This window comes from Thamnophis elegans, chromosome 17, assembly GCF_009769535.1.
Source record: "Thamnophis elegans isolate rThaEle1 chromosome 17, rThaEle1.pri, whole genome shotgun sequence".
In the NCBI taxonomy this organism is placed as follows: Eukaryota; Metazoa; Chordata; class Lepidosauria; order Squamata; family Colubridae; genus Thamnophis; species Thamnophis elegans.
In genome coordinates, this window is record NC_045557.1 from 4,763,999 (window position 1) to 4,788,201 (window position 24,203).

Here is a 24,203-nt window from a genome sequence, read left to right on the forward strand (position 1 = left end):
CTCGGCTCCAGGGGTATGCAAGAGAACACAGAATCATGGAAAGGACTTTGTGACCCTACAGAACTCCAGGCAAACGGTTACCCAATCTCTTCTTTTGAAACCTCCAGTGATGAAATATATACTTTTCTCGGGTTTAGGTCAAAAGGGGCAGCCATAAAAAAAAAGGGTCGTAAGTCCACGGCCAAAGCTGCTGTGAGTAATACCACAACGCCCACACAACCATCAAATAAGGAGAAACTCCATGCCCACGAACTATTCAGCGGCTGCTTTATAAATCCTGGAAGGCTTCTCCTTCCTCAATTCACATCTCTCTCTGAGCTCCTGAAGACTCCTCCCATCGGATCTCCCAGTCAAGGTGAGTTATTGAATGGGACACGGCTGCTTTCATCGTTAAGCGGCTGTTTTGATGCACCTGAAAACCAGCAGATTTTAACCTAAATTTAAATTCAGATTTATTTCAGTTTGAATTTGGATGAAGGTTGCAATCTTGGTGGAAGGAAGGAATAAAAAACCCTGTTATTGAATGGGACACGGCTGTTTTCATCGTTAAGCGGCTGTTTCGATGCACCTTAAAACCTGAAGATTTTAACTTAACACCTAAATTTAAATTCTGATTTATGTCAAGTTTGAATTCAGATGAAAGTTGCAATCATAGAGGAAGAAAAAAAAACAGTGTTTCTTTTTAAAAAACCAATTTATTGCAGTGTGCTTGAATTGAATATGGCTCTTTTAACTGTTGGCGGCTGTTTCAATGCACCTTAAAATCTGAAGATTTTAACTTAAGGCTACTCCTAAATTCAGATTTATTTAAGATTCAGATGAAGGTAGCAATCAGAGAGGAAGAAGAATTATTGAAAAGTGCTAATTGAATGCAGCTGTTTTAATCTTTAGGTTCTGTGCACCTTAAAAAGTGAAGGTTTTAACTTGAGCCTAAATTTAAATTCCAATTGATTTCAGTTTGAATTCACATGAAAGTGGCAATCAGGTAGGAAGATGGAAATCCATTTTTTTAAAGAACAAAGTGAGTTATTGAAAGGCGCTTTAATTGAATGCGGCTGTTTTAATTTTTAGCAGCTCTTTCAATGCACCTTAAAAACTGGAGATTTTAACTTAAACCTAAACTTAAATTCTGATTTATTTCCATCCCAAATGAAGGTTGCAATCTTTAAAGAAGGAAATTCAATTTTAAAAAGAATGGGGTTATTGGCTATGCGATTGAATTGAATGGCTGTTTTCCCCATTGTTCCCAGAAGAATAATCTTTGCTGACTATTTCTAGATTTACACATTGGGAGAAACCACAAAGAATTGGCTAAAAAAATCATCCTGCTTGGGAATAGATTGTTTCATTCAGGTTTATGAATTTAGGAGCTGGTGATTGGCCTCACCTGAATTATAGTAATAAGAATAAATAACTTGGCTTCACTTAGTTATGGAACACACTGGGATGTTATATTTTGCCTCGGATTCATTGAGTCCCATCGATTTGCCGAAAAACCAACGAAAACCAAATAAACCCACTTTAGCTTCCTGGCTGAGATTGTTTCAAATCCACTTTAGGTGAAGGTAAAGGTTCCCCTCGCACTTACGTGCTAGTCGTTCCCGCCTCTAGGGGGCGGTACTCATCTCCGTTTCAAAGCCGAAGAGTCAGCGCTGTCCCAAGACGTCTCCGTGGTCATGTGGCCGGCATGACTCAACGCCGAAGGCGCACGGAATGTTATTCCCTTCCCACCAAAGGTGGTTCCTGTTTTTCTACTTGCATTTTTTTTTAACCTGCTTTCGAACTGCTAGGATGGCAGAAGCCGGGACAAGTAACAGGAGCTCACTTCGTTATGCGGTGCTAGGGATTTGAACAGTTGTACTGTTGGCCTTTCTGATCGACAAGCTCGGTGTTTTGGCCACTGGGCCCCCAGGTCCCTTCAAATCCAGTTTAGCTTCTTGCAATTCTAGAAGGTTGCAATTTCGTCTGTGCAACCGTTGGATTTTTTGTTCGAGTAAGTCGCTTTAAGGCCCGTGGACTTGGATTCCCAGAATTCCCCAGCCAGCAGAGGGTGGCCATGTTTCCTCTCCTTGAATTTATCGTATTATTATTATTATTTTTGAGAAGGATGGAAACGTGGTTTTGGGAGGCAAGGCAAGCTCTCTTTCTTGATGATTGAAACAACCGTACGATTCTTTTTTTCATCTCTTTCCCAGGTTCCTTGAAGTCCTCCAGGATGTCCTACCAGTATCCGCAGTGCAACCCAAACTCCTTTTTCCCCCCACCTCAGCAGTGCTACCCCCCACCTCAGCAGTGCTACCCCCCACCTCAGCAGTGCTACCCCCCACCTCAGCAGTGCTGCCCCCCACCTCAGCCGTGCTACATCTCATGTCAGCCATGCTACCCCCCATCTCAGCCATGCTACATCCCATGTCAGCCGTGCTACCGCCCATGTTAGCCGTGCTGCCCCCTCGCCAGCAACGCTACCGCAAGTAGAAGGACCAAAATCCAAAATGCTGTTTAGAAGCTGTTGAAGGCAACGTGGAGAAGGAGAAGGTCCATCTCTCGGCTTCCAGCCTCAACCCAACACGGAAGCCCACCAAGAAAAGAAGACCTGGGAATTGATGCTGTCCACGTAACTCCGGGGTGGCCTATTTCGTTGGCTTCTCGAAGGCCAACCCTACCACCGAAGGTCCACGCGGATGGAGAACTCGGCAGCCAAAACCATCATGAGAACTTCCAAGAAGAACCGGTCTCCTGATCCTTAATCATGTCATGGTCTTCTCCTGCCTTCCCCCTTCTGGTGTTTTGCCCTGCGCTCTGCTTGTCCCCTGGCAAAATGTCATTAAAATGCATGAATTAGCCGGCATTGGAGAGTTGCCTTTCTGTGGGGCCTTTGGGTGTGGGGAGGAAATCCAGAGGGCAGGACAAGAAACAATGGTTGGAAAGGAATCAAGGGGAGAAGGAACCTGGAATGGGGGAGAAACTTCCTAACAGTGGGGGCAATGAACCAGTGGAACAGCTTGCCACTAGAAGTTGTGGTTGCTCCATTACTGGAGGTTTTTAAGAAGAGACTAGATCTGAAAGGGGATAGGTTCTCCTGCTTGAGCAGGAGGCTGGACTAGAAGACCTCCACGGTCCCTTCCAGCTCTAGTCTATTCTACTCTACTCTACTCTACTCTACTGTATTCCCTATTCTATTCTATTCTATTCTATTTTTCTCTACTCCACTCCTCTCTACTCTATTCTACTCCCTATTCTATTCTATTCTCTACTCTATAACTTATTCTATTCTATTCTATTCTGTTCTATTCTATTCTATTGGACCACAATGGCCCCATAGGATGGACTACTGGCCAGATTTCACACACAATATTCAACCAGGTTTCACCAAGACTTTCTCAAGGTCACTAGAGGGTCAGGCTTGATTTACAAAACACAGGTCGGCTTACGACCGCAATTATGACCATTTCTCACACTTATGACCGTGGCACCGTTCCTACCATCACATGACCAAAATTCAGATACTTAGCCATTGATTCCTATCGATGACTATCATGTCATCCCTTTTTCGGACCTTCTGACCAGCCAATTCAAAAGGGAAGCCAGGTTCCCTTAACGACCGTGTTCCTAACTTAACCCCTGCAAAGATTCACTTAACAACGGTGGCAAGGAAGGTTGGAAAACAGGGCAAAAGCCACTTAACCATTTTGGTCCTTCTACTTGTGGTAGCGGTGCTGGGGAGTGGGCAGCATGGCTAACATGGGGTGTGTGTAGCATGGCTGAGATGGGGGGCAGACCCACTGCTGAGGTTGGGGGAAAAAGGAGTTTGGATTGCACTGCGGATTCTGGTAGTTCATCCTGGTGGACTTCGAGGAACCTGGGAAAGAGATGAAAAAAAGAATCGTCCAATTGTTTCAATCATCAGAAAGCTCATTGAGTCATTTGCTCCCTTCCGGCCTGCTTTCCTCCATCCCTTGATGGTAGACTGCTCCTGAGCCTGGAGGATCCACTCCACCTCCCTCACTGGTAGAGATGACAGTTATCAAAATCGGACAAGGGAACTTGCCTCGCCCCCCAAAACCAAGTTTCTGTCCTTTTAAAAAATGAGAATAAGATAAATTCAAGGAGAGGAAACATGGCCACCTCTGCTGGCTAAAGTCGGTTTGTTTGGTTTTCCTTGGTTTTTGGCAAATCGAGGCGTCTCAATGAATCCGAGGCAAAATATAACATCCCAGTGTGTCCCATAACTAAGTTTTAGCCAAGTTATTTATTCGTACTACTATAATTCAGGTGAGGCCAATCACCAGCTCCTAAATTCATAAACCTGAATGAAACAATCTATTCCCAAGCAGGATGTGTTTGTTTTTTTTGCCAATTCTTTGTGGTTTCTCCCAATGTGTAAATCTAGAAATAATTACCGAAGATTATGGAAAACACCCATTCAATTCAATCACCTGCCAATAACCCAATTCTTTTTAAAATTGAATTTCCTTCTTTGAAGATTGCAACCTTCATTTGGGCTCGAAATAAATCTGAATTTAGCCTTAAGGTAAAATCTTCAGATTTTAAGGTGCATCGAAGCAGCTGCTAAAAATTAAACCAGAATAGAATAGAATAGAATAGCAGAGTTGGAAGGGACCTTGGAGGTCTTCTAGTCCAACCCCCTGCTTAGGCAGGAAACCCTATACCGTTTCAGACAAATGGATATCCAACGTCTTCTTAAAAACCTTCTTTTCTGGAAGGGAAGGGAAGGGAAGGGAAGGGAAGGAAGGAAGGAAGGAAGGAAGGAAGGAAGGAAGGAAGGAAGGAAAGAAAGAAAGAAAGAAAGAAAAAAGAAACAAAGGAAGGAGGAAGGAAGGATTTGGAAGGGACCTTGGAGGTCTTCTAGTCCAACCCCCTGCTTAGGCAGGAAACACTACAGCGCTTTGGACAAATGGATATCCAACATCTTCTTAGAAACCTCCTTTTCTGGAAGGGAAGGGAAGGAAAGGAAAGAAGGAAGGAAGGAAGGAAGGGAGGGAGGGAGGGAGGGAGGGAAGGAAGGAAGGAAGGAAGGAAGGAAGGAAGAAAGAAAGAAAGAAAGAAAGAAAGAAAGAAAGAAAGAAAGAAAGAAAGAAAGAAAGAAAGAAAGAAAGAAAGAAAGAAGGAAGGAAGGAAGGATTTGGAAGGGACCTTGGAGGTCTTCTAGTCCAACCCCCTGCTTAGGCAGGAAACACTACAGCACTTCAGACAAATGGATATCCAACATCTTCTTAGAAACCTCCTTTTCTGGAAGGGAAGGGAAGGAAAGGAAAGAAGGAAGGAAGGAAGGAAGGAAGAAAGAAGGAAAGAAGGAAGGAAGGAAGGAAGGATTTGGAAGGGACCTTGGAGGTCTTCTAGTCCAGCCCCCTGCTTAGGCAGGAAACCCTACACCACTTCAGACAAATAGTTATCCAACCTCTTCTTAAAAAGTGTTGGAGCATTCACAGCTTCTGGAGGCAAGTTGTTCCATTGGTTAATTGTTCTGACTCTCTGGAAATATCTCCTAAATTCCAGGCTGGTTCTCTCTCCTTGGTTAATTTCCATCCATTGCTTATTCTCCTGCCTTTGGGTGTTTTGGAGAATAAATTGACTCCCTCTTCTTTGGGGGCGGCCCCTGAGATATTGGGACACTGCTATCACGTCCCCCCTGGTCCTTCTCTTCATTAAACTAGACATCCAGAGGAAGAGGAGGGGAGGAGGAGGAGGAGGGAACCAACCCAGATCTGATAAGGCAACAGGGCCATTATCTCTGGGTGAATGGCAGATAATTAACCTCCTTCCCAATCCTGGTTTAGCCCTGCGGCTGTGAGTAATGCCAGAAGGGCCTCACAAACATCAAATAAAGAAAAACTCCATGCCAAGGGAATATTCAGCGGCTGCTTTATAAATTCTCCAAAGAATTTATAAAAGAAAGGAGAAGGAACCTCGTCCCAGCCGAGGTGAGTTATGGAATGGGACATTGTTAAGCTTAAGTTTTGAGGTTCCTTAAAACCTGAAGATTTATCTTAACATCTAAATTTAAATTCAGATTTATTTCAGTTTGAATTCAGATGAAAGTTGCAATCATAGAGGAAGAAAAAAAAACCCCAGTTTTTTTTTTTTTTTAAATAAGAAAGTGAGTTACTACAGGTTACTTCTATGCACCTTAAAAACTGGAGATTTTTAACTTAAACCTAAACTTACATTCTGATTTATTTCCAGTCCAAATGAAGGTTGCAATCTTCAAAGAAGGAAATTCAATTTTAAAAAGAATTGGGTTATTGGCAGGTGATTGAATTGAATGGGTGTTTCCCCCATTGTTCCCAGAACAATAATCTTTGCTGATTATTTCTAGATTTACACATTGGGAGAAACAACAAAGAATTGGCTAAAAAATCATCCTGCTTGGGAATAGATTGCTTCATTCAGGTTTATGAATTTAGGAGCTGGTGATCGGCCTCACCAGAATTATAGTAATAAATACTAATAATTTGGCTTAACTTAGTTAGGGATGTTATATTTTGCTTCAGATTCATTGAATCCCATCGATTTGCTGAAAAACCAATGAAAAGCAAATAAACCCTCTTTAGCTTCCTGGCTGAGATTGTTTCTAATCCGAAACCTCGCACATATGTGCTAATTGTCCCCGACTCTAGGGGGCATTCCGTGGTCATGTGGCTGGCATGACTCAATGTTGAAGGTGTACGGAGCGCTGTTACCTTCCCCCAAAGGTGGCTCCTCTTTTTCTACTTGTATTTTTTACTTGCGTCCTTTATTAAAAGGATGGAAACTTGGTTTTGGAGGCCAGAGCCAGCTCTATTGTCCGATTTTGATAACTGTCATCTCTGCCAGTGAGGGAGGTGGAGTGGATCCTCCAGGTTCAGGAGCAGTCTACCACCAAGGGATGGAAGAAAGTAGGCCGGAAGGGAGCAAATTACTCAATAAAAATTTTGATGATTGAAACAACCAGATGATTCTTTTTTTCATCTCTTTCCCAGGTTCCTTGAAGTCCTCCAGGATGAACTTCCAGAATCCGCAGTGCAATCCAAACTCCTTTTTCCCCCCACCTCAGCAGTGGTATGCCCCACCTCAGCAGTGGTGCGCCCCACCTCAGCCATCGGGGGTCCCACCTCAGCCGTCAGGCGCCCCCCCTCAGCAGTGGTGCACCCCACCTCAGCAGTGGTGCGCCCCACCTCTGCAGTGGTGTGCCCCACCTCAGCAGTGGTGCGCCCCACCTCAGCAGTGGTGCGCCCCACCTCAGAGGTCAGGCGCCCCACCTCAGAGGTCAGGCGCCCCACCTCAGCCATCCAGCGTCCCTCCTCCGCCATCTGGCGTCCCTCCTCAGCCGTCGGGTGTGCCACCTCAGCCGTCAGGCGCCCCACCTCAGCAGTGGTGTGCCCCACCTCAGCCGTCAGGCGCCCCACCTCAGCAGTGGTGCGCCCCACCTCAACAGTGGTGTGCCACACATCAGCAGTGGTGCACCCCACCTCAACAGTGGTGCGCCACACATCAGCAGTGGTGCGCCACACATCAGCAGTGGTGCACCCCACCTCAGACGTCCGGCGCCCCACCTCAGACGTCCGGCACCCCACCGCAGACATCCGGTGCCCCACCGCAGACATCCGGCGCCCCACCGCAGACATCCGGCGCCCCACCGCAGACATCCGGCGCCCCACCTCAGACGTCCGGCGCCCCACCTCAGAGGTCAGGCACTACACCTCAGCCGTCAGGTGCCCCTCCTCAGCCATCTGGAGTCTCTCCTCAGGCGTCGGCTGCCACACCTCAGCTGTTGGGCGCCCCTCTTCAGCCATCTGGCGCCCCACCTCAGACGTCGGGCATCCCTCCTCAGCCATCAGCCGTCCCTCCTCAGCCATCGGGTACCACGCCTCCACCATCGGGCACCACGCCTCAGACGTCGGGCGCCACTCCTCAGACGTCGGGCGCCACGCCTCAGACATCGGGCGCCACTCCTCAGACGTCGGGCGCCACGCCTCAGACATCGGGCGCCACGCCTCAGCAGTTGGGTGCCACGCCTCAGCGGTCGGGCACCAAGCAGTGATATCCCAGGGAGCAGGTTTAAAATCCAAGATGCTGTTAAAGAAGCTGTTGAAGGCAACGTCCAGAAGGAGAACGGAGAAGGAGAAGGTCCATCACTCGGCTTCCAACCTCAACCCAACACGGAAGCCCACCAAGAAAACAAGACCCTGGGAATTGATGCTTTGTGACACCATCCATGCAACTCTGAGGTGGCCTATTTCATTGGCTCCTCGAAGGCCAACTCAACCACCGAAGGCCCACGCGGATGGAGAACTCGGCAGCCAAAACCATCATGAGAACTTCCAAGAAGAACCGGTCTCCTGATCCTTAATCATGTCATGGTCTTCTCCTGCCTTCCCCCTTCTGGTGTTTTGCCCTGCGCTCTGCTTGTCCCCTGGCAAAATGTTATTAAAATGCATGAATTAGCTGGCATTGGAGAGTTGCCTTTCTGTGGGGCCTTTGGGTGTGGGGAGGAAGTCCAGAGGGCAGGACAAGAAACAATGGTTGGAAACGAATCAAGGGGAGAAGGAACCTGGAATGGGGGAGAAACTTCCTAACAGTGGGGGCAATGAACCAGTGGAACAGCTTGCCACTAGAAGTTGTGGTTGCTCCATCACTGGAGCTTTTTAAGAAGAGACTAGATCTGAAAGGGGACTAGAAGACCTCCAAGGTCCCTTCCAACTCTGTTATTCTGCTTTTCCCTTCCTTCCTTCCTTCCTTCCTTCCTTCCTTCCTTCCTTCCTTCCTTCCTTCCTTCCTCCTGTCCTTTTCCATCACTGGGGGGTTTCAAGAAGAGATTGGAAAACCATTTGTCTGTAATGGGATATGGTCTCCTACTTGAGCAGGGAGCTGGACTAGAAGACCTCCAAGGTCCCTTCCAACTCTGTTATTCTGTTATTCTACTTTCTCCTTCCTTCCTTCCTTCCTTCCTTCCTTCCTTCCTTCCTTCCTTCCTTCCTTCCTTCCTCCTGTCCTTTTCCATCACTGGGGGGTTTCAAGAAGAGATTGGAAAACCATTTGTCTGTAATGGGATATGGTCTCCTACTTGAGCAGGGAGCTGGACTAGAAGACCTCCAAGGTCCCTTCCAACTCTGTTATTCTGCTTTTCCCTTCCTTCCTTCCTTCCTTCCTTCCTTCCTTCCTTCCTTCCTTCCTTCCTTCCTTCCTCCTGTCCTTTTCCATCACTGGGGGGTTTCAAGAAGAGATTGGAAAATCATTTGTCTGTAATGGGATATGGTCTCCTACTTGAGCAGGGGGCTGGACTAGAAGATCTCCACGGTCCCTTCCAGCTCCTATTCTATTCTATTCTCTATTTCTTATTCTATTCCTTATTCTATTCAAAATTCCATTCTATTTTATTCGATTCCATTGGATTCCATTCTTATTCTATTCTAATTCTTATTCCATTCCATTCCAATTCCTAAACAGATGAACATAAATAGCCAGATGGTAGCAGCTTCTGGTTCAAATATTTATTTTGGTTCTATTTTTTATTTTATTGAAAAAAAAAAAAGTTAAAATACAAAACTCCCCCCTCCAAAATTAAAAATAAACAAAGAAAAATACAAAACAAAATTTCAGAACGTTAAAGAGTCTTAAAAAGAACCAACGTTTCCAGAAGAAACTAAAATTAAATCTCATTTAAGAAACAGGATAAAAAAAAACCACAACCTCACAGTGGTCCAGAATCGATATATAATTTCAATTTGAATCAAACTTCAGCAAAGATGACTTACGCTCTTGAGTAAAATACGGTTAGGGTAAGACACCCCTAACACCTCTCGGGGGTGGGTGGGTTAAAATGCAGCCTGTTGTGCCTTAAAATGGCTTCCACTGTACAGCACAGTGGCGTTGCCATGATAACGGCTTCGCAGTACTCCAGAAGGGGTCTCCCTCTGGTAAAGGGGAAAATCCAACATTAGAAATTATATTTGGTCCGGACATTTTCCCCCTATAAATAAATACCCGGGGAATGCTGGGTTATCGGCTAGTAGAGCATAAACAGAAATAGACAAATAGTAGCAACCTCTGATTCAAATAGTTGTTTTGCTTCTATTTTTCATTGTATTGAAAGAATACAGAGGATCCACAAACACAAGAATGGAACTGATGAACGAGAAGGAGCTGATGGACCAATGGCATTGAAGGGAATCCATTTGCAAGCTAACCAGTTTCCCCATACTCCTGATCAATCTTTGAGCCACATCAGAGGAAAACCTTGTTACATGCAAACTTTAACCTTCTAAGTCAGGGGGCTCCACACTTGGTCACTTTAAGACGGGTGGATTTCAACTCCCAGATTTCTTTGGCCGGCTGAGGAATCCTGGGAGTTGAAGTCCACCCGTCTTAAATTGACCAAGTTTGGAGGCCCCTCTCCTGAGCCATCCATGGAAGCTCTTAAGGTCCCATCTGGAAGTTGTGAAGTTTGAGACCCACAGATACTGGCTAAGTGGGTTTTGCCCCGTTTCCCGACCTTCCTTGCCACCGTTGTTAAGGGAATCCTCGCAGGGGTTAAGTTAGGAACACGGTCGTTAAGGGAACCTGGCTTTCCCTTTGAATTGGATAAATATGAAACTGAAATGGGGAGGTGGTAGAGATTTATGATCCAAAAATTTAAGATAATTAAATTGAGTTGCGAACTGATTGAATATGACATAGAAGGATAACTAAGCATGGGTTGAAATATGTTTACCGCTCGTTATTTTATATAATAGATTAAGGGAAGTGAAACATTGAACAGCGAGGATTTCCATCTAAAGACAATTAAGGGTAATCCAATCCAAGATAAGGAAAAATGGAGAGGGAAGGTGAAATATACCTACAATGGGAAACTATTGAGATAAAAAGACAGAATCTTTTTTCTGGGGCATGGAAGGATGTCTAATTATATAAAGATAATGATGAGAATAGCGAGGAATTGTAACCAGGTCTACATTTCGGCCAAAATTAGGCTGGAGGGGAGATGGGTTTTAAAAGCACAATGACTGTATATGTATACTTTTATTTTGATTTTTTTTTACTAAAAAGGAGGAGAAAAATTAAGTATGTATATTGAAAGGGAATTATAAATGCCATCAACCTAAAAGAGAACTTGCTCAGAGGCTGAAATACACCAAGTAAACGAGAGGAAGAGTGGGAAGTAGAGGAGAGAGGGAAGGGAAGAAGGGAGGAATAGGAAAGAAGGCAATGGAGGTGTGAGAGGAGGAGAGAAAGCAGGAAAGGGGAGAGAGGAGAAAGGGAGAGGAAGGGGAAGTAGAGAAGGGGACAGAGGGAAGAAAGGAGGGAGGGAAGGGGAGGAGAGAGAGGGAGAAGGAAGTGATGGATAAAGTACAAATATGGTAGACCGAGAGCAGAAGAGACAATAACTGATTTTTGGGACTTGTTGGTAAGATGAATTAATATAAACATTTAATAATACAACATGATGTTGGTTATGTATTAGTATATATGTGATTATATGTTATGAACATTAAAAAATTAAAAACTTTAATATAAAAAAGAAGAGATTGGAAAATAATTTGTAATGGAATATGGTCTCCTACTTGAGCAGGGGGCTGGACTAGAAGACCTCCAAGGTCCCTTCCAGCTCCTATTCGATTAGATTCGATTTGCTATTTCTTATTCTTATTCTATTCCTTATTCTAGTCTATTCTACTCTACTCTATTCTTCTGTCTGAACGAAATGGGACAATGAATCAATGGATTCTATTTGGCCTTGAATTTATGACCCTTTTTCAATGACTTGCACTTATGACGCTTTTGATATAAATGGCTTCCAGAGAAATCCCAACTTCAACTAAAGTTAATTAGAGAAATTAAAGAGAAATGTCTTGGTCATGAGAACAATGCTCCAATGGAAGGGCTTCCCTCGGAAAGAAGAGACGGCACAACCGTTTGCCTGGAATTGGGGAGGGTCTCCTGCAGAGGTGGGGGGGGGGCTGCTGGTTGTGCCTGGAGCAGACTCAGAAGCGTATTACCTAATCATTTAATAATTATTAAAAATACGTAGACTCTGGGCCAGGAGAACTTAGCTTGAATGAACAAACAACTGCAAATACACACACACACACACAGAAACACAGGTATATGGACACACTGACACACTCAGCCTTCTTTAAACTTCTTTAAACTTCTAATTCAGGGGGCTCCGCACTTCTGGGAGTTCAAATCCACCCGTCTTAAATTAACCACTTTAAGACGGGTAGATTTTAACTCCCAGGATTCTTCGTCTGGCTAAGCATCTGAATTTTGATCATGCGGTGGTAGGGAGGGGGGGGGGCAACGGTCGTAAGTGTGAGAAATGGTCATAATGGCAGTCGTAAGTCAACTGGTGATTTTTGTAAATCAAGCCTGGGCCCTCTAGTGACCTGGAGAAAGTCTTGGTGAAACGTGGTTGGATGTTGTGTCTCAAATCTGGCCAGTAGTCCATCTCGATTTCCGCCCAATAGAATAGAATAGAATAGAATAGAATAGAATAGGGAATAGAGTAGAGTAGAGTAGAGTAGAGTAGAGCTGGAAGGGACCGTGGAGGTCTTCTAGTCCAGCCTCCTGCTCAAGCAGGAGAACCTATCCCCTTTCAGATCTAGTCTCTTCTTAAAAACTACCAGTGATGGAGCGCCCACAACTTCTAGTGGCAAGCTGTTCTACTGGTTCATTGCCCCCACTGTTAGGAAGTTTCTCCTCCATTCCAGGTTCCTTCTCCCCTTGATTAGTTTCCAACCATTGTTTCTTGTCCTGCCCTCTGGACTTCCTCCCCACACTCAAAGGCCCCACAGAAAGGCAACTCTCCAATGCCGGCTAATTCATGCATTTTAATAACATTTTGCCAGGGGACAAGCAGAGCGCAGGGCAAAACACCAGAAGGGGGAAGGCAGGAGAAGACCATGACATGATGAAGGATCAGGAGACCGGTTCTTCTTGGAAGTTCTCGTGATGGTTTTGGCTGCCGAGTTCTCCATCCGCGTGGGCCTTCGGTGGTTGGTTTGGCCTTCGAGGAGCCAACGGAATAGGCCACCCCAGCATCAATTCCCAGGGTCTTGTTTTCTTGGTGGGCTTCCGTGTTGGGTTGAGGCTGGAAGCCAAGAGATGGACCTTCTCCTTCTCCGTTCTCCTTCCGGACGTTCCCTTCAACAGCTTCTAAACAGCATCTTGGATTTTGGTCCTTCTACTTGCGGAAGCGTTGCTGGGGAGGGGGCAGCACAGCTAACATGGGCGGTAGCACGGCTGAGATTGGCCGCCAGACATCTGACGTTGGCCGCCAGACATCTGAGCTTGGCCGCCAGACATCTGAGGTGGCCTGCAGGTAATTAAGCAACTAAAGTTAGGGAAAGCACCAGGCACAGATGGTTTGACAGCGGTTTACTATATAAAAATTTACAGTTACAAATGGTAGAACCTCTTAGAGAATTATTTAATAAGATTCAAACGGAAGGTAAGGTGCCTCCAACTTGGAAGACAGCGTTTATATCTTTGATACCCAAAGAAGATCAAGCTACTACTCAACCCAAAAATTATAGACCTATCTCATTACTTAATGTAGATTATAAAATCTTTACTAAAATACTAGCAAATAGGTTAATGCTGGTTATTCAACAATTGATACACACCGACCAAACGGGTTTTATACAGGGGAGGCAGATGAAAAGTAATGTTAGATTAATTATTAATGCATTAGAATGTTTGGGAAAGAACAACCAAATTCCTGCTGCGTTCATATAAATTAAATGACAAGATACCCATGTGGGCAATTCCTAGACACGCAATTGAAAATATGAATATAGCACAAAAACAGGATAGAACCACCTACAGACAGCTTCTCATTTTGGAAAGTGGGGGGGGGGGTGGGTACTACAACTAAAATCTTTAGAGGTATTAAAAGAGGAGAAGGTAGTTCAAACATGGTTCCAGTATGCGCAATTACAGGCCAGGTGGAAAATAGATCAAAAAATTGGTTTTATCCAAGTTGAGGATAATCTGTTTAAACAAATAAGAGATCAAAGCTTAATGCATATAAAGAGGATATATAATGTATTAATACAGATGGACTCGGAAACACAATTAGTTAAAGATTGTATGATAAAGTGGGCTCAAAATATTGAAGAACCAATAATGTTGGATACATGGGAAAGAATCTGGGTAAGAAATGTGAAATTCACACAAGCTCAAAACCTGAGAGAAAATTTTTATAAGATGTTCTATAGATGGCATTTAGATCCTAAAAAGGTGACTTCTATGTATCCGAATTTACAGCCTAAATGTTGGAGGTGTGGTTCTCTCGATGCTACATATTTTCATATATGGTGGACCTGCCAAAAGGTTAAGGCATTCGGGATAAAAATATGGTGGATTATGCAAAATATCTTTAAAAGAAGGATAAAGTTTACTCCTTAGTTATTTTTACTAGGTATAAGTACTGACTTTACAGTGGTAGAGACTAACTTGATTCTGCACCTAATAGCGGCAGCGAGACTGTTGGTGGCGCAATACTGGAAGAAGGAAGACTTGCCTACAACTCAAGAATGGACATTGAAAGTCACAAACTTAGCCGAGATGGCTAAAATATCGGCATATCTTAAAGATCACTCAAATGAGAGATAGAAACGAGACTGGAAAAAATGGATTGACTATATACAAAATAAATAGGGGACCAAGAAATTCCAGTTAGCCTATGCTTAAGATCAGAAATGATTTAAATTGTTTAAAGCTAGCTCAGTAAGAAGAAGCTAAGATCAATGTAGAGATGTCGTTAATTTCTTTATTTCTTTTTTCTCAATAGATTTTAGACTGTGTTTGTTAAAAATCTATACCGTGTACGGGCTCTGGGAAGTCGGGGTGGGGGGGGAAGGAGGTGGGGGATTGGGGGAGAGGGTGGGGGGGGAGGGAGGGATATATACTAGGTTAGATTTCAATGTAATGCGACTTCACATGTATACTGTTTTTCTTTAATCTCTCTGTACAAATAGGATAAGTTAAGTACACTGACATATAGTGGAAATACACCAAGGGGAGGAGGAGAGGGATAGAAGAAAGACGGGTAGAGAGGGACGGGAGAGAGGATGGGAGGGAAGGTGAGAAGGAAGGGAGGGAGTGGATCGGGAGAGAGGAGTGGTAGAGTGGGAGGGGAAGTAGAGTAGAGCGGGATGATGGAGGGAAGATAGAAAGTTGGAGGGGGGTGGAAGAAAGAGGTGTATGGAGAGGGGAAGAGATATATTGGGTTTGTATTTTGGGGGGTATTGTTGACAAGAGGAATTGCTGCGATTATTGTTTAATGTTGTATGGCTCCGGCTATGCACAGTATATATGTGAGTGTATGAAAATGAAAAAAATGGAAAATAAAAACCTTTTTTCACATACATCTGAGGTGGTGGCATCCCATACATCTGAGGTGGTGCCATCCCATACATCTGAGGTGGTGGCATCCCATACATCTGAGGTGGTGGCATCCCATACATCTCAGGTAGTGGCATCCCACACATCGGAGGTAGTGGCATCCCACACATCAGAGGTTGCCCCCACTGCGGAGTTTGGGGGCCAAACATGTTTCCCTGTGGATTCTAGTAGGAGGACTTGAAGGAACCTGGGGAAGAGATGAAAAAAAGGAATCGTCCGGTTGTTTCAATCATCAGAAAGCTCATTGAGTCATTTGCTCCCTTCCGGCCTGCTTTCCTGCTTCCCTTGGTGGTAGACTGCTCCTGAACCTGGAAGATCCGCTCCATCTCCCTCATTGGTGGAGATGACAGTTATCAAAATCGGACAAGGGAGTTTGCCTTGCCCCCCAAAACCAAGTTTCCATCCTTTAAAAAAAAATGATAATAAGATAAATTCAAGGAGAAGAAACATGGCCGCCCTCTGCTGGCTGGGGAATTCTGGGAATCCAAGTCCATGCGCCTTAAAGCGACTTACTTGAAATAAAACCCAACGGTTACACAGACGAAATTGCAACCTTCCAGAATCGCAAGAATTTAACGGGATTTGAAGGTGACCTGGTGGCTCAGTGGCCAAAACACCTGAGCTTGTCGATCAGAAATGCCTGCAGTAGAACTGTTCGAATCCCAAGCACCAGGTAACGGAGTGAGCTCCTGTTACTTGTCCCGGCTTCTGCCATCCTAGCAGTTTGAAAGCAGGTAAAAAATGCAAGTAGAAAAATAGGGACCATCTTTGGGGGGAAGGGAACAGCGTTCTGTGGGCCTTTGGCGTTGAGTCATGCCGGCCACATGCCCACGGAGACGTCTTAGGACAGCGCTGGCTCTCCGGCTTTGAAAAGGAGATGAGCACTGCCCCCTAGAGTCGGGAACGACTAGCAGATATGTGCGAGGGTTTTGGATTTGAAACGATATCAGCCAAGAAGCTAAAGTGGGTTTATTTGGTTTTCATTGGTTTTTCAGCAAATCGATGGGACTCAATGAATCCGAGGCAAAATATAACATCCCAGTGTGTCCCATAACTAAGTTAAGCCAAGTTATTTATTCTTACTACTATAATTCAGGTGAGGCCACTCACCAGCTCCTAAATTCATAAACCTGAATGAAACAAACTATTCCCAAGCAGGATGATTTTTTTTTGCCAATTCTTTATGGTTTCTCCCAATGTGTAAATCTAGAAATAATCTGCAAATATTATTGTTCTGGGAACAATGGGGAAAACACCCATTCAATTCAATCCCTTGCCAATAACCCAATTCTTTTTAAAATTGAATTTCCTTCTTTGAAGATTGCAACCTTCATTTGGGCTCGAAATAAATCTGAATTTAAGTTTAGGCTTAAGTTAAAATCTCCAGTTTTTAAGGTGTATTGAAACAGCTGCTAAAAATTAAAACAGCCACATTCAATTAAAGCCGCTTTTTAATAACTCACTTTGTTCTTTAAAAACTGGGTTTCCATCTTCCTCCCTGATTGCCATTTTTATCTGAATTCAAACTGAAATCAATTGGAATTTAAATTTAGGCTCAAGTTAAAACTTTCAGTTTTTAAGGTGCACAGAACCTAAAGATTAAAACAGCCGCATTCAATTAGCACTTTTCAATAATTCTTCTTCCTCTCTGATTGCTACCTTCATCGAATCTGAATTAAATCTGAATTTAAGCATAGCCTTAAGTTAACATCTTCAGATTTTAAGGTGCATCGAAACAGTTAAAAGAGCCATATTCAATTCAAGCACACTGCAATAAATTGGTTTTTTAAAAAGAAACACTGGGTTTTTTCTTCCTCTATGATTGCAACTTTCATCTGAATTCAAACTGAAATAAATAAGGATTGAAATTTAGGTGTTAAGTTAAAATCTTCAGGTTTTCAGGTGCATCAAAACAGCCGCTTAACGATGAAAACAGCCGTGTCCCATTCAATAACAGGGTTTTTTAATTCCTTCCTTCCACCAAGATTGCAACCTTCATCCAAATTCAAACTGAAATAAATCTGAATTTAAATTTAGGTTAAAATCTGCAGGTTTTCAGGTGTATCAAAACAGCCTCTTAACAATGAAAACAGCCGTGTCCCATTCAATAACTCACCTCGGCTGGGAGATCCGATGGGAGGAGTCTTCAGGAACTCGGGGAGAGAAGTGAATTGAGGATGAAGCCTTGCAGAATTTATAAAGAAGCCGCTGAATAGTTTGTGGGCATGGAGTTCCTCCTTATTTGATGTTTCTGTGGCCGTTGTGGTATTACTCACAGCGACCTTGGCCTTAAACTTACGACCCTTTTTTTTTTATGGCTGCCCCTTTTGACCTAAATGGTTTCCAGAGAAAATTACACTTTTCATCACTGGAGGTTACAAAAGAAGAGATTGGGCAACCGTTTGCCTGGAATTGTGTAGGGTCTCCAGCCTGAGCAGGGGGTTGGACTAGAAGACCTCCGAGGTCCCTTCCATGATTCTGCGTTCTATTGCACTTTTGACCTAAATGGTTTCCCAAGAAAAGTATATATTTCATCATTTTGAAAGAAGAGATTGGGCAACTGTTTGCCTGGAGTTGTATATTGTCACAAAGTCCCTTCCATGATTCTGTGTTCTCTTACATACCCCTGGAGCCGAGATCCTTTTAGCGTCGGGAAGGACGGATTTTGAGAGACAGTTTCCTCTACAAAATATCACAAGTTGGATTGTTGGAACTGGGTTCAACAGCCCCCATAGTCCACCCTCACATCTCTCCACAGAGACCGGTGCCCAATTTATGCCAGTATGCCCACGATATGGGCCCAACCTTCAATCCCTTTGAAGAGCAAATGAATCCACCAAAGCGTAACTTGATTAACTTAATCCAGAATTAATTTAAAACCGTGATTATTCCTAAGGACTATCATTCAACCTGCTGAAAAGGACACCCCAAACTCCTGATCAATCTTTGACCCACATCAGAGGAAATCCATATTTCGTGCAGTCTTTAATCTTCTAAGTCAGGGGGATCCACACTTGGTCACTTTAAGATGGGTGGAATTCAACCCCCAGATTTCTTCGGCCGGCTGAGGAATCCTGGGAGTTGAAGTCCACCAGTCTTAAAAGTGATCAAGTTTGGAGGCCCCTCTCCTGAGCCATCCATGGAAGGTCCCATCTGGAAGTTGTGAAGTTTGAGCCCCATTGATAGTGGCTAAGCGGCTTTTGCCCCGTTTCACGACCTTCCTTGCCACCGTTGTTAAGTGAATCCTTGCAGTGGTTAATTTAGGAACACGGTTGTTAAGGGAACTTGGCTTCCCCTTTGAATTGGCTGCTCAGAAGGTTGCAAAAAGGGATGACATGACAGTCATCGATATGAACCAATGGCCGAGTATCTGAATTTTGATCAGGTGATGGTAGGGATGGTCATAAGTGTGAGAAATGGACATAATGGCGGTCGTAAGCCGACCTGTGTTTTTGATAAATCAAGCCTGACCCTCTAGTGACCTTGAGAAGGTGAAACTTGGATGTTGTGTCTCAAATCTGGCCAGGAGTCCACCCTACAACACTCACTTGCCCAATCTCTTCTTTCGAAACCTCCAATGATGAAAAGTATAATTTTCTTTGGAAACCATTTATTTCAAAAGGGGCAGTCATAAAAAAAGGGTCATAAGTTCAAGGCCAAAACCTTTAATTCTCTACACTACTCTACTCCTTCTTCCATTCTATTCTGTTCTTTTCTTTTCTATTCTCTGTTCTATTCCTTCTTCCATTCTATTCCATTCTATTCTATAATATTTTATTCTCTACTCTACTCTATTGGACTACTCACTCCTCTCTACTCTACTCTGCTCCCTATTCTGTTCTATTCTGTTCTGTTCTGTTCTATTCTATTCTCTACTCTACTCTAATCGACCACAATGTCCCTGTAGGATGGACTCCTGGCCAGATTTGAGATACAACATTCAAGCATGTTTCACCAAGACTTTCTCAAGGTCCCTAGAGGGTCAGGGGTCAGGCTTGATTTACAAAAGACAGGTCAACCTACGACCACAATTATGACCATTTCTCACACTTACGACCGTGGCACCATCACCTGATCAAAATTCAGATACTTAGCAATTGGTTCATATCGGTGAATGTCATGTCATCTGTTTTTCGGACCTTCTGACCAGCCAATTCAAAGGGGAAGCCAAGTTCCCTTAACAACCGTGTTCCTAACTTAACCACTGCAAGGATTCACTTAACCACGGTGGCAAGGAAGGTCGGGAAACGGGGCAAAAGCCACTTAGCTACTATCAATGGGGCTGAAACTTCACAACTTCCAGATGGGACCTTAAGAGCTTCCATGGATGGCTCAGAAGAGGGGCCTCCAAACTTGGCCACTTTAAGACGGGTGGACTTCAACTCCCAGGATTCCTCAGCCAGCCGAAGAAATCTGGGGGTTGAAATCCACCCATCTTAAAGTGACCAAGTGTGGAGCCCCCTGACTTAGAAGGTTAAAGACTGCATGAAATATGGATTTCCTCTGATGTGGATCAAAGATTGATCAGGACTATGGGGTGTCCTTTTCAGCAGGTTGAAAGATAGTCCTTAGGAATAATCATGGTTTTAAATTAATTCTGGATTAGGTTAATCAAGTTACGCTTTGGTGGATTCATTTGCTCTTTAAAGGGATTGAAGGTTGGGCTCATATCATGGGCATACTGGCATAAATTGGGCACCGGTCTCTGTGGAGAGTGGCGAAGGTGGACTATGGGGGCTGTTGAACCCACTTCCAACAATCCAACTTGTGATATTTTGTAGAGGAAACTGCTCTCATAATCCGTCCTTCCCGACGCTAAAAGGATCTCAGCTCCAGGGGTATGCCAGAGAACACAGAATCATGGAAGGGACCTCGGAGGTCTTCTAGTCCAACCCCCTGCTCAGGCAGGAGACCCTACACAATTCCAAGCAAACAGTTGCCCAATCTCTTCTTTCGAAACCTCCAGTGATGAAAAGAATACTTTTCTTTGGAAATCATTTATGTCAAAAGGGGCAGTCATAAAAAAAAAGGATCATAAGTTCAAAGGCCAAGACCTTTTATTCTATTCTCTACTCTACTCCTTCTTCTATTCTATTCTATTCTTTTGTTTTCTATTCTCTACTCTATTCCTTCTTCTATTTTATTCTATTCTATTCCCTACTCTACTCTACTTTACTCTACTCTGCTCTATTCCTTCTTGTATCCTATTCTATTCTATTCTGTTCTGTTCTCTACTCTATTCACATGATCAAAATTCATATATGCTTGGCCATTGATTCAGGTCGATGACTGTCATGTCATCCCTTTTTTGCGATCTTCCGACAGCCGAGGAATTCTGGGAGTTGAATTCCACCTGTCTTAGAGTCAGGATTTCTCTGGAAATCACTCATCCGATTCCATTCTATTCTATTCTTCTGTCTGAACAAAATGGAAAGCTAATATATAATTTTCTCTGGAAACCACTTATGTCAAAAGAGGAAGTCATAAGTTCAAGGCCGAAACGGCTCTGAGTAATGCCAGAAGGGCCACACAAACATCAAATGAGGAAGAACTCGATGCCCACAAACTATTCAGCGGCTGCTTTATAAATTCTGCAAGGCTTCATCCTCAATTCACTTCGCTCCCCGAGCTCCTGAAGACTCCTCTGATCGGATCTCCCAGCCAAGGTGAGTTATTGAATGGGACATGGCTGTTTTCATTGTTAAGAGGCTGTTTTGATGCACCTGAAAACCTGCAGATTTTAACTAAATACTGCAGATTTTAACCTAAATTTAAATTCAGATTTATTTCAGTTTGAATTTGGATGAAGGTTGCAATCTTGGTGGAAGGAAGGGTGGGGGGAAAATCCTGTTATTGAATGAGACACGGCTGTTTTCATTGTTAAGAGGCTGTTTTGATGCACCTTAAAACCTGCAGATTTTAACTAAACACCTAAATTTAAATTCTGATTTATTTTGGCTTGTATTTGGATGAAGGTTGCAATCTTGGTGGAAGGAAGGAATAAAAAACCCTGTTATTGAATGGGACACGGCTGTTTTCATCGTTAAGCGGCTGTTTTGATGCACCTTAAAACCTGAAGATTTTAACTAAACGCCTAAATTTAAATTCTAATTTATTTTGGCTTGTATTTGGATGAAGGTTGCAATCCTGGTGGAAGGAAGGGGGGGGGGGAACCTTGTTATTGAAGGGACACGGCTGTTTTCATCATTAAATGGTTGTTTTGATGCACCTTAAAACCTGAAGATTTATCTAAACACCTAAATTTAAATTGTGATTTATTTCATTTTGAAATCAGATGAAAGTTGCAATCTTAGAGGAAGAAAAAAACACAGTGTTTCTTTAAAAAAAACCAAGTTATTGCAGTCTGCTTGAATTGAATGCGGCTCTTTTAACTGTCGGTGGCTGCTTCGATGCACCTTAAAATCTGAAGATTTTAACTTAAGGCTACGCTTAAATTCAGATTTATTTCGAGCCCAAATTGAAGGAAATTCAATTTTAAAAAGAATTGGGTTATTGGCAGGTGCTTGAATTGAATGGGTTTTTTACCCATTGTTCCCAGAACAATAATCTTTGCTGATTATTTCTAGATTTACACATTGGGAGAAACCACAAAGAATTGGCAAAAAAAAATCATCCTGCTTGGGAATAGATTGTTTCATTCAGGTGTATGAATTCAGGAGCTGGTGAGTGGCCTCACCTGAATTATAGTAGTAAGAATAAATAACTTGGCTTAATTTAGTTATGGAACACACTGGCATGTTATATTTTACCTCGGATTCATTGAGACCCATCGATTTGCCAAAAAAGCAACGAAAAACAAATAAACCCACTTTAGCTTCCTGGCTGAAATCATTTCAAATCCAAACCCTCGCACGTATCTGCTAGTCGTTCCCGACTCTAGGGGGCGGTGCTCATGTCCATTTCAAAGCTGAAGAGTCAGCGCTGTCCAAAAGCGTCTCTGTGGTCATGTGACCGGCATGACTCAACGCCGAAGGCGCACGGAAGGCTGTTACCTTCCCCCCAAAGGTGGCTCCTGTTTTTCTACTTGTATTTTTTACTTGTGTCCTTTTTTAAAAGGATGGAAACTTGGTTTTGGGGGGCAAAGGAAGCTCTCTTGTCAGATTTTGATAACTGTCAGCTCCGCCAGTGAGGGAGGTGGAGCGGATCCTCCAGGTTCAGGAGCAGTCTACCACCAAGGGATGGAAGAAAGCAGGCCGGAAGGGAGCAAATTACTCGATAAAAATTTTGATGATTGAAACAACCGGACAATTCTTTTTTTCATCTCTTTCCCAGGTTCCTTCAAGTCCTCCAGGATGAACTTCCAGAATCAGCAGGGCGGTCAAAACCACCTGTCTCCACAGTGGGGGGGCCCAGCTCATCAGTGGTCTGGCCCAACTCAGCAGTGGTGTGCCCCACCTCAGCAATGCTGCCCCCCACCTCAGCAATGCTGCCCCCCACCTCAGCAATGGTGCCCCCCACCTCAGCAGTGTTGCGCCCCACCTCAGCAGTGGTGCGCCCCACCTCAACCGTCCGGCGCCATGCCTCAGCCATCTGGTGCCATGCCTCAGCCGTCGGGCACCCCATCTCAGTTGTCGGGCGCCACATCTCAGCAGTGGTGCGCCACACCTCAGCAGTGGTGCGCCCCACCTCAGCAGTGGTGCGCCCCACCTCAGCAGTGGTGCGCCCCACCTCAGCAGTGGTGCGCCCCACCTCAGCAGTGGTACGCCTTACCTACTCAGTGGTGCGCCCCAACTCAGTCATCGGGCGCTCCGCCTCAGTCGTCTGGCATCCCTCCTCAGCCATCGGGCAGCACGCCTCAGCCGTCCGGCGCCCCTCCTCAGCCGTCCGGCGCCCCACCTCAGCCGTCCAGTGCTCCTCCTCAGCAGTCAGGCGCCCCTCCTCAGCAGTCGGGCGCCCCTCCTCAGCAGTCAGGCGCCACACCTCAGCAGTCGGCCGCCACGCCTCAGCAGTCGGGCCCCTCTCCTCAGCAGTCAGGTGACACGCCTCAGCAGTCAGGTGCCGAGTAGTGATATCCCAGGGAGCCAGATCAAAATGCAAGATGCTGTTAGCCATGCTACCTCCCATGTCAGCCGTGCTGCCCCCTCCCCAGCAACGCTACCGCAAGTAGAAGGACCAAAATCCAAGATGCTGTTTAGAAGCTGTTGAAGGCAACGTCCAGAACGGAGGAGAAGGTCCATCTCTCGGCTTCCAACCTCAACCCAACATGGAAGCCCACCAAGAAAACAAGACCTGGGAATTGATGCCGTCCACGCAACTCTGGGGTGGCTTATTTCGTTGGCTCCTCGAAGGCCAAACCAACCACCGAAGGCCCACGTGGATGGAGAACTCGGCAGCCAAAACCATCATGAGAACTTCCAAGAAGAACCGGTCTCCTGATCCTTAATCATGTCATGGTCTTCTCCTGCCTTCCCCCTTCTGGTGTTTTGCCCTGCGCTCTGCTTGTCCCGTGGCAAAATGTTATTAAAATGCATGAATTAGCCGGTATTGGAGAGTTGCCTTTCTGTGGGGCCTTTGGGTGTGGGGAGGAAGTCCAGAGGGCTTCATCGCCGTTGTTAACTTCTTTGCACGGTCGGTAAAAGAATGGGTTGTTAAGTTGAGCTGTGCAGGGTCTCCTGCTTGAGCGGGGGGTGGGGGGTGGATTAGAAGATCTCTTGAGGTCCCTTCTGACTCTTTTTATTCTCCATTCATATCGGGCTCAAGAGACTTATTCTTCAGCTTTCTTTCGTTTTGGGCACGTCGGGCCCCACCGTGGATAAAGGGAGGGCGAGGCAGAC

General features: G+C 44.6%; 3 protein-coding genes and 3 long non-coding RNA genes across 9 annotated transcripts in view; 3 read left to right on the forward strand and 3 right to left on the reverse strand.

The window, feature by feature from the left end:
- LOC116519902 (nascent polypeptide-associated complex subunit alpha, muscle-specific form-like) lies at positions 1-8,088 on the forward strand. Of its 2 annotated transcripts, XM_032234004.1 has the most exons (3): positions 1-355; positions 6,981-7,938; positions 7,981-8,088. In XM_032234004.1, the coding sequence occupies exons 1-3, from the start codon at positions 16-18 to the stop codon at positions 8,039-8,041; spliced, it is 1,359 nt and encodes a 452-aa protein (XP_032089895.1). In that variant the 5' UTR covers positions 1-15; the 3' UTR covers positions 8,042-8,088. The 2 variants fall into 2 exon arrangements, with proteins under 2 accessions (XP_032089895.1, XP_032089894.1); XM_032234003.1 differs by having other exon boundaries at positions 6,981-8,088.
- S100A1 (S100 calcium binding protein A1) overlaps positions 1-24,203 on the reverse strand; it is a 39,335-nt gene that overhangs the window by 8,190 nt on the left and 6,942 nt on the right. The window lies entirely within an intron of this gene.
- On the reverse strand, positions 2,260-8,448 carry LOC116519927. The gene is made up of 2 exons (XR_004256697.1): positions 8,149-8,448; positions 2,260-2,556 (listed from the first exon to the last, which is right to left on the reverse strand). It is a non-coding gene; the product is annotated as an uncharacterized LOC116519927 (long non-coding RNA).
- LOC116519926 lies at positions 8,089-23,787 on the forward strand. Its single transcript, XR_004256696.1, has 2 exons — positions 8,089-8,127; positions 23,601-23,787. It is a non-coding gene; the product is annotated as an uncharacterized LOC116519926 (long non-coding RNA).
- On the reverse strand, positions 12,811-17,863 carry LOC116519928. Its single transcript, XR_004256698.1, has 3 exons — positions 17,525-17,863; positions 15,373-15,595; positions 12,811-13,315 (listed from the first exon to the last, which is right to left on the reverse strand). It is a non-coding gene; the product is annotated as an uncharacterized LOC116519928 (long non-coding RNA).
- LOC116519911 (mucin-7-like) lies at positions 22,435-23,525 on the forward strand. The gene has a single exon (XM_032234016.1). The coding sequence runs from the start codon at positions 22,722-22,724 to the stop codon at positions 23,433-23,435; it is 714 nt and encodes a 237-aa protein (XP_032089907.1). The 5' UTR covers positions 22,435-22,721; the 3' UTR covers positions 23,436-23,525.